The sequence below is a fragment of the Eublepharis macularius genome, chromosome 5 (assembly GCF_028583425.1).
Source record: "Eublepharis macularius isolate TG4126 chromosome 5, MPM_Emac_v1.0, whole genome shotgun sequence".
Classification (NCBI taxonomy): domain Eukaryota; kingdom Metazoa; phylum Chordata; class Lepidosauria; order Squamata; family Eublepharidae; genus Eublepharis; species Eublepharis macularius.
The window spans coordinates 108,231,538-108,250,316 of NC_072794.1; the positions used below are offsets into that span (position 1 = coordinate 108,231,538).

Consider the following 18,779-nt stretch of genomic DNA (forward strand, 5'->3'; position numbering starts at 1 on the left):
GAAAGATGGGAAACTGGACAAATTCAAGAGAGTACGGCTGATTTTGTTGGGTCCTGTGATAATGTTGCCTGAGTGTATATGGGAAACAAACTTGCTTCTTGGTTTGTTGTAGGGTTCTTGGGTTTGTGTCTGTTAGGTGGTTCCCATTCTTGTTTGTAATAAGGTTTTTTTGGCCAGGGAGCTGTCTGCAAGCAAGGAAAAGCCTATTCTCCAAGGCATATGTGAGAGAAACAGCATATTTCAATCCGCTTGGTTAGTGTTGGATTAGGATCTGGATAATTCCAAGTTCAGCTCCCCACTCTGTTCTGAAGCTTGCTGAGTGATCTTGGGCGAGTCACACACTGCCAGCTCTTACCTCACAGGGTTGTTGAGAGGATAAGATGGAGAAAGAAGAATGCTGTATTCTGCCTTGGAAGAAGGGCGGGATAAACACACACATTCAGGCTGGGCTGTCTGTCACTAATGATGCACTTCACTAGTTTTTGTAGAGAGCTGTAGGTTTCAACCAATTGGATTCTGTTACCTCATTCGGACCTGTCTTGTAATAGGCTATTTCTGGTATAAATTTGGCTTTGTTGATCTATTTCTTCATTCCACTGGTTTGGTACTGTTGTTCCAGGCATGCCACTTGTAAATTGTTTTGGTGTGAGTCCCTGCCCAAGGATTTCAAGCAAATGCACCAGCACTTGACTTGTGTCCACCAAGTAGTTGTATGTGATTGTTCAGCAAATACAACTGAGGTCCCATTGCGTCATTGTTCTTTCCATATTGGAGGCTAAAATTGCGGAAACAGATATTGATAATATAACGGCCTGAAGAAGGAAGTGGGTTGAAACGAGTGAAAGTGAAGGAGACCGGTTAAGCTCGTCGCCGTGGATATTGCCCTTGTCGTGGACACTGCTTTCAGTGAATTTAATAGCCACAATTGGCTAATTGTGGCATTGCTGCTACCATCGATAATCCATGGACAGTTTGTTTGTAATTACAACCCACATTAGCGGTAAACATTGAACTTATCCCGCATCAATGAAAGTCATATCGAACCGGATTTCACACTGGATGTTGGTTCTGTATTCTATTGGTCTGTAATTTGGGCGCTATGGTTCTGTAAGTTTGGGACTTTATGAGATTTAATTATTGGAATTACACTGTATAAACTGTGTGTGGTTGTGACTTCCTTGAGCCTGTGCACTCCCTTGGTCTCAAGTAGAATCTCTCAGCCTTCTTCCCAGATAATGAAAATGTCATCAGTAACTCTCAGGAGATGTGTTGATGGGTAGAAGCTGAAGGAGCATTGTTGTAAGTCAGCCATGAAGATGTTTGCATGCTCTGAGGCCAAGTGAGTATCCTTTCTGATTGGTTTATTTTTTAATTTTTGTAATCCATCTTTGAGTTGAAGTGAGAAAGGCAGGCTATAAATGAAGTAAATTTTTTAAAAGCTACAAGTTGTTTACAAATCTGAAGAAGTTATGGATGAAGACTGGAGGTGTACAATTTTTGGACATTCTGAAGCCATGGGGTGAGGGGGGATTGGTCCCCCCCTTTTGGGGGGGAAATTAAAATATGTGCTATACTTACTTTCTATTACACCTAAACTACTTTTACTGACTGAGCAACATAAAATGCATCATATACAACTTAGCATAAAAAGTATACTATTTGCATATTTATGGAATTTAAAAGAATAAGTATCCACTTCGAGAAAGAGTTGCAAACTGTTGCAAATGTAATATATGCATCTGAGAGGTAGGAAAAATAAAAATTGAAAGTAGAAAACAAATTCTGTAGTAAACAAAGTGTGCATTATTTGGACATAAATACTGAGCTCTTTAATGTATTATCATTAAACACATTATAGAATATTAATTGTTGCCAAAATTATTTAATATTTAAAAATACTTGATAAATGCTATATATGACTGCAGTGTTTTTTTTTAAAGCACTCCCCAAAATTTCCCAGTTTTTCCAATTGAGAAATTCCTGAGAGTTTTTTCATGCTATACATGTTCAGTGTGGAAAAACCTTGCCATAAGGAACATTTTACTCACTTTAAAAGTATTTCATAAGAGTTTTATTTCAGTGCTTCTCCGTTTTTTCTGTTGGAATAATTCAAAAAAAGTCCTCATGTGGGGGGATGGGAGAACTTTCCCCCCTCCCCCCAGGACCTTCACCTCTCTAGTAAGGGAAGAGGTACAAAGGTTGGTAACAAGATCTGCTGTGGAACTATGAGTGATAGTATTTTTTTGATAGCTTGTAGTCTTTCTTTATATTCCAACATCCCATACAGAGCTGCGGTATCCATAGTGGGAGACTGTCCCTAGATTGTAATTTCCTGAGGAAGTTAGTATTTTGCAAATTAAAATCGTAATATCCAGGCACCAGTGGAAGAACATTTCAGTCTTCTGCTGCTGATCTAAGAGTCACCATCCTCCTGCCCAAGGGAGAATTTAGATGAACGTGTGGGGCTGGAATTAATTGAGAGGTCTTACACTATCTCTCTCACACATACCCCTTACACACATTGATGTAGGTTTTCTAGAAAAATTAGAATTGGAAAACTTTCTGGAAAACTATATGATGTCCTAAAAAGAATATGATCTGCTTTCTCATGTGTGTTTTGACATATTTATAATCAAATTGAAGAAGTACCACATGTTAATTTTATGTCCCCAAAATAATAAATACTTGAGCTGCAATATTTGATTAGGAGGGGGGAATTAACTAAATGTGGTTTAAACGTTCAAACAAAGCTTGATATGGGAACTACTTTTATTGGACTAATACTTATGTTTGCATTTTTATAGCAAATACTACTTTTATGTTTCCTGCTTTTCTTCTGATCAGTGGAACTCAAAGTGATTTACATAATTTAAAAACACATATAATTATTATATCAGCAGAGAAAGAGAGAAAGTAAGTAGGCAAGCAGGCAGGCCACAGCATTCTCTCATAGACTACCAAAGGTACAACAGAAATGCTTTGCAAGACAGAGGCCTTCCTGGCATCCTCTAAAAGTCTGCTTCTCAGCATGGGTACAGCCATGGACAACCTGCAAACCTGAACAGCAGCAGTTCTTCTAACTGACCTGTGGGAAGGGGGCCGGTACTAAACCTGGTTTGCAAACTGTAAAACCAAATTATTCAGAGGGCTTTCTTACACAAGTAATAGGGCTGTGCTATAAGGAAATGATTCAAAGGGGCGCTTCAGTAAAGGGAAGACTACACTACTGTGCAGTGCCCACTGCTGTTCTTTATTATGACATGTCAAATTGCTATCTTTTATTTGAACATTGTTTCAGCTCTGTATCAGATTTTTGCTTGTTTTCAAGTCTCTGCAATCTATAGGTGGACTGTGAATAAATGAATGAAATAAAAATTATCAGAGTTGCCTTGTAGGCACATAGGAGTGGAGGCAGTCTCACAGAAATGGGGCCTCAGGTCATGAAGGGCTTTAAATGTTAACACGAGCACTTTGAATTGAACATGGAAGCAAATTGACAGCCAGTGTAATTATCTTAAATGCAGGGTGCAAAACGCTGAACCCCTGTGAGCAGCCTAGCTGCTGAATTCTGCACCAATTGTAGTTTGTATGTCCTAACATAAAGACTAATGCTTCTAGTAGCTTACTTAAGGTTACAGATAGCTTGTGTTGTCAGAATTTTGATGACAGTCTACCCCAGTTTTGAATGATGTAAGTTGCTGGCCTAACATAGATGTTAAATAACATTGGTAACAAGCACCTATATTGTGGCATGTCCAACATTGTGAAGATGTTCTATAGATATATTTAAATTTTGCTGCAGTGAACAAAAATGTGTGAAATAGCTTAAAGGAATTTTCTCCCAGACTAGCTGAAATTGATTTAAGGGGGGGGGGGCGTCTTCCAAGTAACCTCCCAAGTTTCAACTTTTACTTCTGGTATTGGGTCCCTTTCGCAAGCATTATATAATACACTAATGTCTTCGTATGTTTTAGCTAAAATACTCATAAATACTTGAAACCTCCCCTTTTGTATGAACTAGACGGGATAAAAAACATTCAAAAGCAGCTGAAGAACATTTAAATTGTTATAATATAGGTTTTGAGTTCAGTGGCACCTGAGACACCAACAAGATTTTCAGGATATAAACTTTTAAGAATCAAAATATAGGGTGAATAATAAAATGCTTAATGTGATACATTCCAATCCATATTAACTTTGTTTTGTCTCTTGAATTTAGGTGCCTAAAAAGTTTATCTTCCTACTGTTCTATACAAGCCACAGGATTCTTAGTTTTGATACTGTTGATACTTAAGTGGGTTGCAAAAAAGCACGTAATCTAAGAAGGGGATTGAGTGATTATAGGCAGGACTAATTTTCCTAACCAGAATGTACATTTAGTAAATGAAAGCAATTGGGCTTTGGAAGAAAAACAACGACGACGCCCCCCCACCCCACCCCCCGCGCATCTGTCCTTCTCCCACAGGGCTGTTATGTCCCCAGTAGGGGTGAAGCGTTTCCCATTGCCCGCAGGTGCTTCCTCTCACTGCTCAGCTGGCTAGCATGGGAGGGGGGGGACAGGCAGGAAACTCCCGGGGATCTGACATGTGGTCCAGTGCACTAACATCACTCCCCTGGTGCCCAGAAATGTGAGCGCTTCACTGGCAACTTCATTAAGTTGCCAATAAGTCCTCCTGACTGGCAACCCTCTTCTAATTTCTGTCCACTGTTGAAGAAGGACTTGAGATTTTTACTCACTCTAAGTGTTAGCCTGCTTAGCAGAAGTAGTGCATGGTCTTTTCTTTATTAGATTTGAATTGTACAGAATTACATTTCATTTTTGTACTTCCTTCATTTTATAGCCCTTTGATCCTGCTTACCAGTTCTTATATGTCCCGTATAAAAGTTTTGCCTGATGAGGATCTACTACACAAATCTGAAGAAGTGGGCTCCAGTCCACAAAAACTTATGCTAGAATAAAATTTGTTCATTTTTAAGGGACTACAAATCTCTTGTTCGTTTTCCTTTAACAAATCGGAGTATGTGTATAGGGTGAATATGCTATCGCTTCATCTTTTGGCTTGTTACAATCTTTTCTCCTGAACTATAAGAGGAGATCTATATGTAGAAAGGGAGACTTTGCATATTTGGGACATGAGCAGGGCTTCAGTGTTGTAGTAGAAAGAGTCTGTCTTTAATCCACCCCTAATCTGCAAAATAATATTTTATAGTGTAGGAAATAAGTTTTCTGAAATGAGCAGCATTCTGCATTTTCCCAGGTCCACCCTGCTGCCAACCTGGGTTGGGAAATTCCTAGAGATTTGGGGTGGAGACTGGGGGGTGCAGGTTGGGCAGAGTTGGAAATCGAGAATAGTATAACGCCGTACAGCCCACACATAACCGCAGTCATTTTCTCTAGGGGAACTGGTCTCTGTGGTCAGAAGATCAGTAGCAGTTCTGGGAGATCTTCTCCAGTTGGAGGTTGGCAACCCTAATCTATCTCCTGGGTTTTCAGGAGATGTATGTAGCCCTGTAAAATATACTGTGGCTTCCAGAATAGTTGTCTGGTGTTTTTTTTTTAATTGTATGTGAACATACTTGCTTATCTGCATTAATATCCATACCACTGAAACCATGTTTTTATTACAACATCCAAAAGAAAATATTTAAAAAGCATTAAAAGTTGTGAGTAATAGTTAAAGAGTGTTTATAGAAGTCTGTGGTTTCTTTTAAAAACTCTTGAGGGTGTTTTTTAAAAATACATGAGTCACTTCCACAACTGAAAATGAGTCAATTTCCATATTTCTAAAAGACTAGGCAGTCTCTGTGTTCAAAGTCTTTGCATTTGGCTGGGAGAGGTATGTATTTTAAATACATCATTCCTAGAGATACTCTAGTCCTGCAGGCTACTGAACTTAAACCCTAAAATTCCATTTAAGAACCCTGTAAAAGTCTTTCTGATGGGTCATTCAGAACTTTGCTGTAGGTTAAAAACAAATGCCTCTTGATTTGTAAGAAATTGCATCTTTGATAAGCCCTGCCACTTAAGATAGTGGTCATTGTGCCATTTACTCTGGTGAGTTGAAAGCAGTGCCTGAGAGGATAGTAGAGCCTGCTTCTGGGACCTAGCATAAGAGTATCATTTCCCACTCCTCTTCCTTCCATTTCAGCGGAGCAACAGGCTTCATCAGTGGAGGTCCCCGTAATGTGACAGGAGAGCAGGTAGTGTTAAAAGGGGGAGAAGAACTGCTAGAGCACAGTAAGCAAGAGAGCACCAGGAATAGTCCCACAAAGAGGAGGGAGACGTTCTAGGTTCAGTGTGGAGTGAGGGATAAAAAAGGAATGGAGGTGTGTACTGAAATATACATGAGTGGGAGGAAACAATTTTCTAGACCTACTCCCAGCCTCAAGTTCCTGTTGGCTGCTCCACAGCTACCACCATTGCCCTTCCCACATGTGCCATCCAGCTCTGTGTTGGAGTGCAGTACTCCGATCTTTCCTCTTCTCCTATACAGCTGTCTAGTTGTTCCATTCTTGACCCCTTGGTAACAGAGACTGAAGCAATGATGGTGTGGCTCTGGAGGTAAGGCAGACCAGCAAAGCCCTGAACCAGTAGAAGGATTGCATCAGGGAGGGCAGGCTAGGAAAAGGAGGCTAGCAAACCAAAAGGGCTCCCCCGGGTGAAAAGAAACCTCTAACCCTAAGCAACACACACCCGGAGGTGAAGAACTAAATCCACAGTTACTATACAAATAACTATTTTTATACTTTTAAAGTGCAACCGTGCAAAAAGTGCTCAACAGATGTATAGTAATAATCAAATATGAAAATACATTACTAATATCCACTATATGTTGTCAAACTCGGTCCACAAGGTACATTCAATAATTCTTATAAAAAGTACTTCAATAAATACATCCCCATAAATAGTATACAAAGGTATCAAAAAGCATGTAACATCAATCCATAAGAACATCCAACTGGTGGAAAGTCTTACAATATTTACCGGGAGATTTTCCTTTCAAACTGAAGCATGTAAGTGTTTGTGGTGTTGTAATAACTGCCAGATTGATTCCTTTTTGTGTATTACATATAGATCGTTGCCCTTTCGTCAGAACCCCCGAGGTCAGCAAGGAGCCGAAAGGAGATCACAAGGGACTACAATCAACACATCACGAGCCAACGAAAGTATATAAATATACTTTAAATATACTTTTAAAGTATATAAATTGTTGTTTATTTGTATAGTAATTGTGGATTTAGTTCTTCACCTCCGGGTGTGTGTTGCTTTGAGTTAAAGGACGAGGTTGGCAGTGACTGCCTGGTTTCATTTGGCACTGCTGCAGCCCCTTCAGCCTAGTGGTCATTTTCTCCCCAGCATCCCTTCTGTACTTACTGACCTCTCAGCAAGCCACCACCATCACCTGACTTCTTCCTCGGTTCCCCTCTTCCCACAGAGTAGTCCCAATAAGAGCCTTGAACTTCTGTATCCTCTTGTCACCTACCATGTACACACACAAGGGCTCTAACCAAGAGCTTTCCACATTCATTCTTTCTGCTGAGACTCCCTTTTCTGCCCTTCACTCATTTCTGTTCCTGTAGAACATGTATCACTGGGAAGACCTTGAAGCAAATGGGAGGGGTCATTCACCGTGACAAACGGAGGAGGCTTGATGGAAACTGGGGAAGGGGAGGTCTGTCTTTTCTGGAGTTGTACTGGTGACAGTTGTACTTCTGACTTCCCCTTAAGTGCAGTAGCCCATTTATAGTTCAGGTTTTATTCTGACCTCTCTAGTATTATCTGTGTATGTGGTCTAGCTTCATGGGGACTATCAAGTTTTATTAGGCTAAAGGAGACAGTTGTCTAAGGACAAAGGAAAGAAACCGATTGTACAAGGAGACTTATAGAACTCGCTAACACCTGATGTTGTGATAGCAACTAGTTGAGCTGATTTTTTAAAAGTGCCTTGTTCTTTGAGTTACTTTAGCAGACTTTACGGAGAGGTAGCATAGAAATTGTCAAAAAATAAAAAGGAGTTTTTATTTGATTCATTTAAATGTGCCTTCCCAATAGAATGAAATATTTCCCTTCTGATCTACTAACTTAGTTGGCATAAAATAGTTCTCATGGAACAGACTCAAAAAATCGCTATTGGAGACCAGTTATCCTGTGGAGTTCTGTAGGGCACATCTCCCATGTTGTTATTCAACCTTTAGGTATACCCTATAGAAGAAATAATTTGTAGCTGTGGAATTGGATGTCATCAATATGTGGATGACATCCTGCTATATCTCTCTCTATCCAAATCCTCTGGTGATGCAGTAGAGGTTTTAAATAGCTGCCTGACTGCTGTTAACAGTTGGTTGAAAGCAAACAAATTTAAACTGAACCCAGCTAAGATGGAAGTAATGCTAGCTGGAAAGGCAGAGATATTGGAGAACATTGTGTTGCCCGCTTTCAGTGGTATTCAGCGGACCCTTGCATACTTGGCTAAGAGCCTGGGGGTTGTACTGGACCCAGTTCTGCTGATAGAGAATCAAGTAAATGCAAAAAATGTCTTCTACAAACTCAGTGTAGCCTGGAATATGGCCCCCTTCTTTACCACAGCTCATATGGCCACCTGGATTCACGCCATGAAAACATCAAAACTTGACTACTACAATGTACTCTATGTAGGTCTTTCCTTAAGGTCAATTTAGAGACTTCAGTTGGTGCAGAATGCTGCAGATAGATTATTATCAGCATCTAAGCAAAGTGTGCATATTACTTCCATTCTTCTGCCACTCCATTGGCTACCCATCAGTTACCAATCTCAGTTCAAGGTTTTGACTACACAGGTAATAGGGCTGTAAAGAAATGATTCAAAGAGATGCTTTGATAAAGGTATAGGAACTGTAGATTTTTCTACTGTGCACTGTTTGTTGGGTTGTTATGTCAAATTGCTTATGTATTGTTTCAACTCTGTCAGATTTCTGTTTGTTTTTCCAAATTTCTGCAATCAATACCCTATTGCCCTGTTTATTGAATGTCCCAGCTTTTGATTATGTTGAATTACATTGTATAATCTGCCTTGTGTCTCAGTGAAGAAGGCAGACTATAAATAACATAATAAAAATAAATCCAATCAGACTGTAAGTATCTTACTAGCATGATTGTTTTGGGATTGGACTTCACAGTTGCATGGTAGAAAACTATTATTGACTACAAAGCCCAGCTTCAGCTTGTGCACCACTGGATCAGATTTTTAAAAGGCTGGGACATTTTATCTGCATTTGGTGCAATTAAATAGAAGGGCATGACAATTTGCCCTTGGATGTTGCCTCCTAGCACTGGTATTCACAGGTTTACCGCCTCTGAATGTGTTGTCACCATGGCTACTAGCTACTGATAGAGCTATCTCACCTGTGGCCATCACTGCTGTGAATTCCACGTTAATCACTTAAGTAAAGTATTTCCTTTTGTCTGTCCTGAATCTACTGCCCATCAACTTCATTGGATGCCCTGGAGTTCTAAATTTCTGCGGGAGAGAGAGAGAAAGTTGGAAAGAGGTGGTGGAACTCAGTGGGTTGCCCTCAGAGAAAATAGTCACATGGCTGGTGGCCCCGCCCCCTAATCTCCAGACAGAGGGGAGTTTAGATTGCCCTCCACGCCGACTCCCCTCTGTCTGGAGATCAGGGGGCGGGGCCACCATGTGACCATTTTCAAGAGGTTCCAGAACTCCGTTCCCCCACATTCCCCCTGAAAAAAAGCCCTGGTGATATATAAGCATAATTATGGTTGTGTTATTGTTATTAAAATGTGTGCTCATGCTGAGGGCTTTTGCTCCATAGCTCATCTGTATTTACCTGTGGGTAACCATACCTTCTGCAGGGTCAGTGGTGTTGGTCTTCTAGCATTGGATGCAAGATGCTGCCCCTTAACTAGCATGCCAGACTTGCACATTGTGTAGGAGTTGCCATGCAATGAGTTGTCCTATCCCCAGGGATCACCATGGCAACAACTCTGTAGGTCGCCACTTTCCTGAGACCTTATTCCTGTTTGCTCCTGACTGCTATCAATACAACAGCTATAAAGAAGTTATGAAAGTGATATTGCTATAGTGGTTAGGGCTAGAGCTTTAATCTCCCAAGAAAGCCCTCTGCTTCCTCCCTGTGCCCTGTCCAAGAGCACAATTCGGCTCAAAGGGGATTCTCGGTACCCAAGGCCCAGCACTGTTGTGCCCGAGAGAAAGAAGGGTTCTGGTATTCAAGAGGCAAAAAAATCTAAGTAAGGTTAATGCAAATAGCCACCTACAAGAATGGGGTGTTCCCCACTCCCCCCGCTGGTTTTAGTAATTACTGTGGAGTAAATTTAAAGCTCTCTTACTGGTCATTCTGTATTTTCAAAAATTAATTATTTTGGATTCAGATGCAATTTTACATGTGTTCCTTGGTGTTTAGATTCCATTTGGAGCAGCCAATGTATGGAGTTATCAAACAATATATGAAAACTTTATTTGTATTCAGGTTGTTATTTGAAGTAAAGAACAGAGGTCCCATACAGGCGGCACATCTGCACCCATTGGGTAGTGTGTGTGTGCACGCATGTGCATGCACACGCCATCAAGTCACCTCCGTCTTATGGCAGTCCTATGAATGAAAGACCTCCAAAACATCCCATCATTAACAGACTTGCTCAGATTTTGCAAACCGGGGGATGTGGTTTCTTTTATTGAGTCATGCCACCTCGCTTTGGGTCGTCCTCTTTTCCTGTTGCCTTCAACTTTTCTTAGCATTATTTACTTTTCCAGAGAGTCTTGTTTTCTCATGTTGTGACTAAAGAATGATAGTGTCAGTTTTGTCATCTTAGCTTCTAGGGATAATTCACACTTGATGTGATCTAGGACCCACGTATTTGTCTTTTTGACTGTCCATGGTATCCATAAAACTCTCCCTCAGCACCACATTTCAAATGAGTCAGTTTTCTTCCTGTCAGCTTTCTTTATTGTCCAACTTTCATATCCATACATTGTGATGGTGAATACCATGGTCTGGATTGTCTTGATCCAGGTCCCCAGAGAGACTAACTCTGCAATCCTAAGGCCCTGTCCGGTGCCTACGGCCGTGCATCAGTGTAAATGCAGTGCCACTTGTCTGCTTCCTGAGGATTTTCATGGGAGAGCTGGACCAGCCAGCCGAACCCGGCAAGGCACAGCCCAGAAGGGAATGCGCCATCATTGCCCAGGCAACACCACCAGGATCGACCAATTGCAGGGCAGCAGCAGTTGACAGCCCCATGAGAAGCAGGGGATGGCGTAGCCAGTCCTGGGCCACGTTTCCCATCCCCAGCTGCCATGCCCCTGCCCTGCAGGGAGAGACCCCCACAATCAGGCTTGCTGCACCCCAACAGAGGCGCCAGCCCTGAGGGAAGCCCTGTCCCGGGTGGGGGGGTACACTGAGTGCAAACGGTGCTTGCCCTTCCGCTTATCCAACCCCGTTCCCAACAAGGGGCAGGCTGGCAGCGGAAACACTGCTCGCTTGCAAACTCCGCTGCCGCCGCCGCTGCCCCAAGGAAGATGCAACACCTCCCTGAAAAGTGAGCCCAGAAAGGCGGCAGGACCCCTCAAGGGCCGTACTCACAGCCTGCAGCACTTGGGATTGGCCCCCAGGTCTCAGAGAGGCAGGGGGAGGGAAGCGGGTTCTTCAGTGAGTGACAGGAATGTCCATTGGAAACCACATGAAAAGCCAAAAGGCCCATTGGAGGTGATGGGAGTGACAAATGCCCATGGGCTTGCAGTGGCACCATTTGAACATATCACTGCATCACAAAGATGCACGAAGAATGCGGGTTGGATCTTGGGGGGGTGATGCCCACCCAAGAGTGGACTGATGGCCTGCAGGATCAGGAAAACTGCTCTAGGGCAGCAGCTGTTGTCCACCACCCTCCTGTGCAAGATTTCTCAAGTCCATCCCTGCCTTCGCAAACAGCAAAAAGGAAGGTGGTCCAACCCCCTGGAGAAGGAGCCCCAGAGATCTCAAGGTGTCACTCCACATCCCCCACCTCCTGGCAGCAACCCCCCCTTCCCTCGCACACAGTGTTCATCTGCCTGGCTTATCAGGCACCAGCAGCTCTATCCATCAGAGAATGTGAGTCCTCAGTGGTACCCACCCCACCAGACGTACATGGGCGAAGCTACAATTCCCACCCCACTGCCTGAAGTTGCATTGAAGTTACATTGAGTGGGGGGAAGGGGGCAGGGAAACTGGACGGGGCCCCAAGGCACCACTTGACACCTGCTCCTTCTGTCAGCAGAGCTCATCCATCCCAGCCCTGAGCCAGGAATCATTCGCTGGGATGTGTGAAAAGACATCCGTATGACGGGTTGCAGGGGGGGGGGCTACTGTCATCTACAGGCAAGCAAAGAGACAGGCAGTTTGTTTTTTACAACACATCTTATTAAACTGGAAAAGGTGAAGGGGTTGTCTGGACATGTATCTTGCCAATGTCCCTCAGCTGGAAAGGAAGCAAAGACAGTTTGCACAGCAGTCAGAGCTGCAAAATCCATTCCTCCTGCCCTCTCAGAGATGAGGTTGAGATGCAGGCTGCCTTGGGGAACTGCTCCCTGGGCTGGACCTGAATGGCACTCGTGGAGGATCACGGGGCGGGGGGGCTGGGACAGCCATGCTCCTTGGTCTCCCTGATGAGTTGTGATCTGCCTGCAAGGGAAACAGACACACGTGTGGCAAGGGACCCAGCCTGATCCAAGGACAAGCCCAATCTGCAACGTTCTGGGAGGGTGTCCATGGTTGGGAGCGGTGGCGGCAGCTCCAGTGTCACAGGTGCAGCTTGCAACCAGATGATGCATGATGCCCTGGTGAGAAAGCGCTCTGCATTGGGATAGTCTTATCCTGTGAGGGGGGAAAGTCAAGGAGCTGAGCTCCCTCCATTAACAGGGAGTTATGAATATCCAGTCAACTTGACCTGTGGCCACATGTCCTCCTCTGCTGGGAGGAGCCCCAGCTGAGGGAGTCTGAACAGAGCCCCCAAACCTGTGGCCCGCCCCCTCCAGCACCACCACAGGAACTTGTGCCATATTATGCCTCCGTCTAGCCCCCAAGCGTGGCCACTGGCAGCGACAACACACCTCGCCCAGTGGACGGGGGTGGGGTTACACCCATGTAAGTGCGAGTTATGACAGTGTAAGCCTCTCCCTGAGCGCTTTCCCCCCCCCACCCCCATCCCTAAGGATTGCGCTGCCCAGATCTTTTCTAGTGACAAATATTCATCCAGCCTCTTCTTGAAAACTGTCAGTGAGCTCCCCCACACTGGCAGTTTTCAAGAAGAGGCTGAATGAATATTTGTCAGAGATGCTTTAGGCTTATCCTGCACTGGGCAGGGGGGTGGACTAGATGGTCTGTATGGCCCCTTCCAACTCTATGATTCTATGTATGTGGTATAGGTCCTTCAATATAGTAATGTAGATTGTGGGAAAGTGCCAGGTGCAGAAGTTGGTATAAAGTACCATCTAGCATATTGTACAAAGTTTCTTAAGTATCCCGTATTATATCACTCAGCTGCGCATGATGAGAGGGAAAGAAATGGATGTTCCTTGGACATTTTTATCAAGCAGCATTAGGAAAACATTAGCTATAGTACAGAAATAACTGGCCCAGATGACTGATTCTGGGGACCAAGTAGATGAAGGCTCCATGGGTTCTCAAATTAAGATATTTTTCTAAGGTATAGCTGTGGTTCACAGGATGTTTGAATTCATGTGATTGTAGTTGATAGGCTTTCTACTAATGGGAGGGAGGGAGGGAGGAAGGAAGGATGATACGCCCAGTTCTCCCTTTGCTTTGCTTTCCGCCCACCCACCCCGCACAAATGATTCTTTCACCTTGTGGCAGTGCTCTTCCTGGGTCACTGGAGGCTACTGGGGAAAGGGGGGGGAAGGGAAGATCAGCTTCTGCTAGCAGAAAGTCCGTGGGATATAACCCATAGACTGTTCACCCAGCCTACATAGGATAAAACTGGGATCATTCTGATGTTGCATGAAGACCCATGTGGGCCTTCTTCGAAAATTCTGCATGCTGGTCATGAAATGTTTTACATCTTACACCAATGTTCTGAATATTGTGGATGAGTTTTCCAGGACTATTTCAGGTGGGTAGCCATGTTGGTCTACAGCAGAACAGCAGGATTCAGGCCCAGTAGCACCTTCGCAGCCCACAAGGTTTTCCAGGTATAAGCTTTTGAGAGTCAAAGCTCCCTTCTTCAGATCCAAGTAGGAATGGAGATCACTAAGCCATTATATCCCACTGAGGATGTGGGAGGGGTGTTGCAAAGATGCAAACATATAGTACAGCTTGATGAGAGCAGAAATTAACTTCTGTAGTGAGAGAAGAATCCTGTGACCCTCCTCAGCCCGCTGAGGTCCATTGGTCTGAATTTTTGAATGAACTCAAGTTCAGCAAATTGCTGACTCTGCATCCTGACTCCCTTAACACTCCTTCCAGAAAGGCTCAGGGATTTCTGTTCCTACTTATATCTGACGAAAGGAGCTTTAACTCTTGAAAGTGTATCCTGAAAATCTTGTTGGTCTTTAAGGTGCTACTGGACTCAAATCTTGCTGTTCTCCATGTTTGGCTAGCCATGTGGGCTGGGGAGAAATACTATTAACTGAAAATTACTTGAAGGTTCTGTCATGCAGTGGCTTTCATCAGAAGCCATTGATTAACTGTGAAAGATTTTGCTTTGCATGCCCAAAATGAAATAGAACTATATAACCTTAAATTTGGGAACCTTTTCAAGGACTACCAAATGTGATGGGTCTCTTCTGTAAAATGCCAAACAAATCTTTGTGTTGGCTACAAAGTTTGATTGAATTAAAAGATTGTAGTAGACATTGAAGAGGAGACAGTGAACAAGTCAGTCCCTTCTCATTATCTTGGGAAGCAACTGGAACTCATCAGTATGGCATGGTGTTCATCATGTAATAGAGGATGCAAGTATGCAGAATTCACTTTCACTTGAGGTCACCTTCTTGCAGGAAAAAGCAACTTATTATTAGGGCAATGCAGATATTGAAAAACTGTATTGTATGCTGCTTCTGAAAGCTGGCCCTTACCAAAAGGTTCTAATTACGTTTCCTTAGAAATATAATCCTTCAGGAACTTGTGCATGAAGTAATTCTGCTGTCTTAACTTCCATAACCTCATTTTTTGAAAACCTTACTGTGTTCATTGAGTTGACAGTCTTCATTGTATGTAGTGGGCTTTGTTCTGTTTCTGCTGGAGGGGTCGTTATATAATAGTGACTTTAAATCCTGACAAAACTTTTAAGAGGGTAGGCACAAGAAGGATTGTCAGCTGCCGCTTCTGTCCCATGTTCCCTAACATGTATTGACCTGAGAGCAATAGCTTGTGTCCCCAATAGGCAGCCAGTGTTCCCTGATAGACGAGGGAGGAGAGGCGATTCCAGCTAGCAAGCTTTTAGTGGCTGAACTTGGCTTTGGAGTCTGTCTCCCCCATTCTAGTTCAGCACTCTGACCACTACACCACACATGAATATGAGTACATGTTTCAGGGCTATAAACCCCTTAACTGTTAGAAGGCACCAACTTTATTACAGAGTCTGACTGTCTTGAGGTAGTCAAGACAAAATTCACTTCCTGCCCTCATACGCCTGTCTGAAGAATAGTGGTCTTCAAGCATGCACCTTGTCCACTAGATCACCAGAGACACAAACACAATGAAATTTGATTTCTGTTTTTGTTTTTAGAAGAAGAAGATGAGTGAATCCAGTGCAAAATCAGGCCAACCTCTGGCTGCCAAACAGGACAAGGATGTCTCTGAGAAGAGAGGACGAGGGCGGCCCAGGAAGCAGCCTCAGGTTTGTAGACAAATCATGTTGTGGGGGAAGCTTTTGTGAGCACAATCATCTCATTGGTTGTTGATAGCTAATGTCACTTACATGGCAATGAGGAAAGAGGGATGGGCAGTAACCTGGTACAGAGCGAAGTTATTGTCAGTTCAGAATTAAGGATGAATAATAATGAAAAGAACAGAGTACTGTAGCTACCTTACATTTTTAATGAAAGCAAGATTCTTGGGGAGAAGGGCAGTCTGTCACTGATATTTATGATACTGTGACATACGTATACACACAAACACACACACGACTGCAAGTATATAAAGCGATATTTATATAGATTCTAAATCTCAGGACCCTTTGGTGCTACGTAAGCATCAGAAAGTCATTGTCCCTGATGTACCCTGAAGACCTCTAACCCACAAAAGTATCAGTCATAGTGTCAAGTGCAGCTGGAACTCCTTGCTGCCTCAGCAGTTAGACTGCTCTAGAGTTCCTAAAAGGTACCTACTCTGGTCCCATAGAGAATGGACTCTTCCGTATTAGAGAGGTAGCCTTAGCTCTGGAACTTCTTAAGCCTTCCCAATATGTCATGTTTTTACCCATAGTGTGATTCTAGTTCTGACTGCTGGAGGAGTTGCCCTGTTAAATGTCTTGATTTTATTGTAAGGTGTCCTGGATGCTCTTGTAGAAAGGCAGCATATAATTGATTTTGTTGTTTGTTTAGTTCCTCTTGACTTTCCCTTTGCTAAGGCTGTCTGATGGGTGTTGCTGATGACTTTTTCAGTATTGCTGGTGCAGAGTGACCCATATAACTTCCCAGTGGTGAGCGCAGCTGCTTTTCCTCTTACATTCCAAACTATGGCTAGATACCTGTAACATCATTATCCTCTCTGTCCCCAAGGGTGGTAGTTACCAAGAGTTTAGTACGTGCAATAAGGGGAGGAGGCTGTGTGGTGCCACTGACTTCATCTCCTGTAGCATGTGAGTTGAAGCTTTCAGATGCAGTTTTCAGTTGAAAGATAAATGCCTATTTTGGATTTTGGTTCCATTCGGATTTCTTCCATTTCGCTGTATGTATCATGTTCATTAATGTGTATAGCCAGTCAGGACACAGTTGTCTTGGGATGTGGAAATAATTTTCTCTCATCTATGGATTACCTGCCAAGGAGCACAAAATTTTGTCAGGCAGTATTGCAGCAAATTCAGCGTTATTTCTGAACCCATGTAGGCTCCAGTTTTCCCCATATTCTGCTTAAAATCAAAATGACAGTGTCTTTTGAGGTATCTTTCATCATCTCAGGATCTAGTTGCTGATCTCTTTTAGTGAGTTTACACCAAATCTATGAAGAAGAAAATTCAGTATCTAGCCACCTCTTACAGCTGACCTAAGGTAGTAGCTGTCGCTGCTTTCCATCTGCCTGGGCTAGAAAATTGAGGCACCTGCTTTGGAGGAGGTGTGGTGTTACATTGCTGATTGGTTAATAACTATAGCTATAAATTGAATATGACAAAGAAGTGGAAACTGACTGTGTGGCACTGGACAATAATAAATAATCCAGCTTTTTAAACAAATCAAGAATCCAATCTTTAGCCAGTGCTAGAATGTAGGGGGGTGAGCTTCCTTTCTGATAAACTGATTATTTCTGCAATGCTATGCTTTGTATAGAAAAGCACATTTTCACCTTTCATCTCTGTACTTTGAAAAAAGTAGCTGTTCTGTCAAGAATCTGAGAAGCACTCACCACATGGTTCAAGGTTTTGTGTGCTAAGATGCCCCTTGCAGTTACTTTAGCGTGCGTTCTCACAGTGGATCCTTCTTCTTACCTTGTACTTTGTGGGTTGCCTTTCTGGGGCCACTACAGAATAAGATTGTTTTACTCTGTTATACTGTTTCTGAGCCAATTTATATGTATTCAGAGGTCAGTTTCCACACAGAGGAAGAAAACATATTGTCTGTAATACTTGAAGTGTGCCTTGGGTAGAGCATCTTTCTATACTGTGCTCTCTTCGTTAGTGGAGATAGCTTGATGACTGGGAAGAAAAGTCTTTAAGCTGTGTATGCATGTGCGTATTTTAGTTCTTGCTACTAGCAGCTGGAAACAAGTCTGTAGCACCATAAATTCCTCCTCATAATGTTCTTGTGGATGCCATAACTATACATTTTATTCCTCTACTACAGATTGATGGACTATCTTCTGTCACTGTGATCTCTGGTGGGAAACAGAAATGAGTTTAGTCTGGGACAGGGCAAGGTAAAGGCATGATTCTTCTGCATTTCCCTTTTGCTAACTAGCATGCTTTCCCTGTAGCAGGCACCCAGTGAGGCACCAGTCCCCAAGAGACCCCGTGGCAGACCAAAGGGGAGCAAAAACAAGGCGGCTACAAAGGGAAGGGTAAGTATCGGGGGGGGGGTGCAGGGGGATGGCATCTCCAGTCCCTTGCACTTCATTTCTGTGCTCACCAACTGGAAATAACTCTAAAGCTGCATCTAGACTGATGCCTTCAAAGCCCTTTCCCATGGAAGAATGAACCAACCACAAGAGTCAAAGGCATCCCAGCAATAATTTTATTTGGATAGTATCTTGGTATTTTTTATGATGACTGGCAAAAAAAAATCACAAAGCTATTATTACACTATTCTTGTGTAGATTTTTTTCCCAATGGGCCAAAGTGGTTGCCTGGTTTGTGGGAGGGGCAGTTTCTAATTTGCTGTGTGGATTGAAGTGAGAGGGTCTGACTAGGACATAAAGGGCAACATAATTACAAAATTTCTATCCTGCTTTTATTCTGTATAACTCAAGGCCTATATAGGGTTCTCAGGAGGTCTCCCGTACAAACACTGACAAAACACCAGTCCTGCTCAGCCTTCTCAAGGTTGAGGCATCGTGTGTTTTGAGAATATAGGTAACATGGGCTTCCTGCTCTGTGGTTTTCCATTTGAAGGAGG

At 43.1% G+C, this 18,779-nt stretch overlaps 1 protein-coding gene across 5 annotated transcripts in view; it reads left to right on the forward strand.

Annotated features, from left to right (window-relative positions):
- Window positions 1-18,779, forward strand: part of HMGA1 (high mobility group AT-hook 1) — a 58,578-nt gene that overhangs the window by 29,483 nt on the left and 10,316 nt on the right. For 3 of the 5 annotated variants that reach the window (XM_054979078.1, XM_054979074.1, XM_054979076.1), the window contains exons 2-4: window positions 7,076-7,167; window positions 15,740-15,850; window positions 18,142-18,225. In XM_054979078.1, the coding sequence (XP_054835053.1) occupies window positions 15,749-15,850; window positions 18,142-18,225 (186 nt within the window). In that variant the 5' untranslated portion in view covers window positions 7,076-7,167; window positions 15,740-15,748. The remainder of the gene's footprint in view (window positions 1-7,075; window positions 7,168-15,739; window positions 15,851-18,141; window positions 18,226-18,779) is intronic. The other 2 variants (XM_054979077.1, XM_054979075.1) reach the window with 1 other exon arrangement.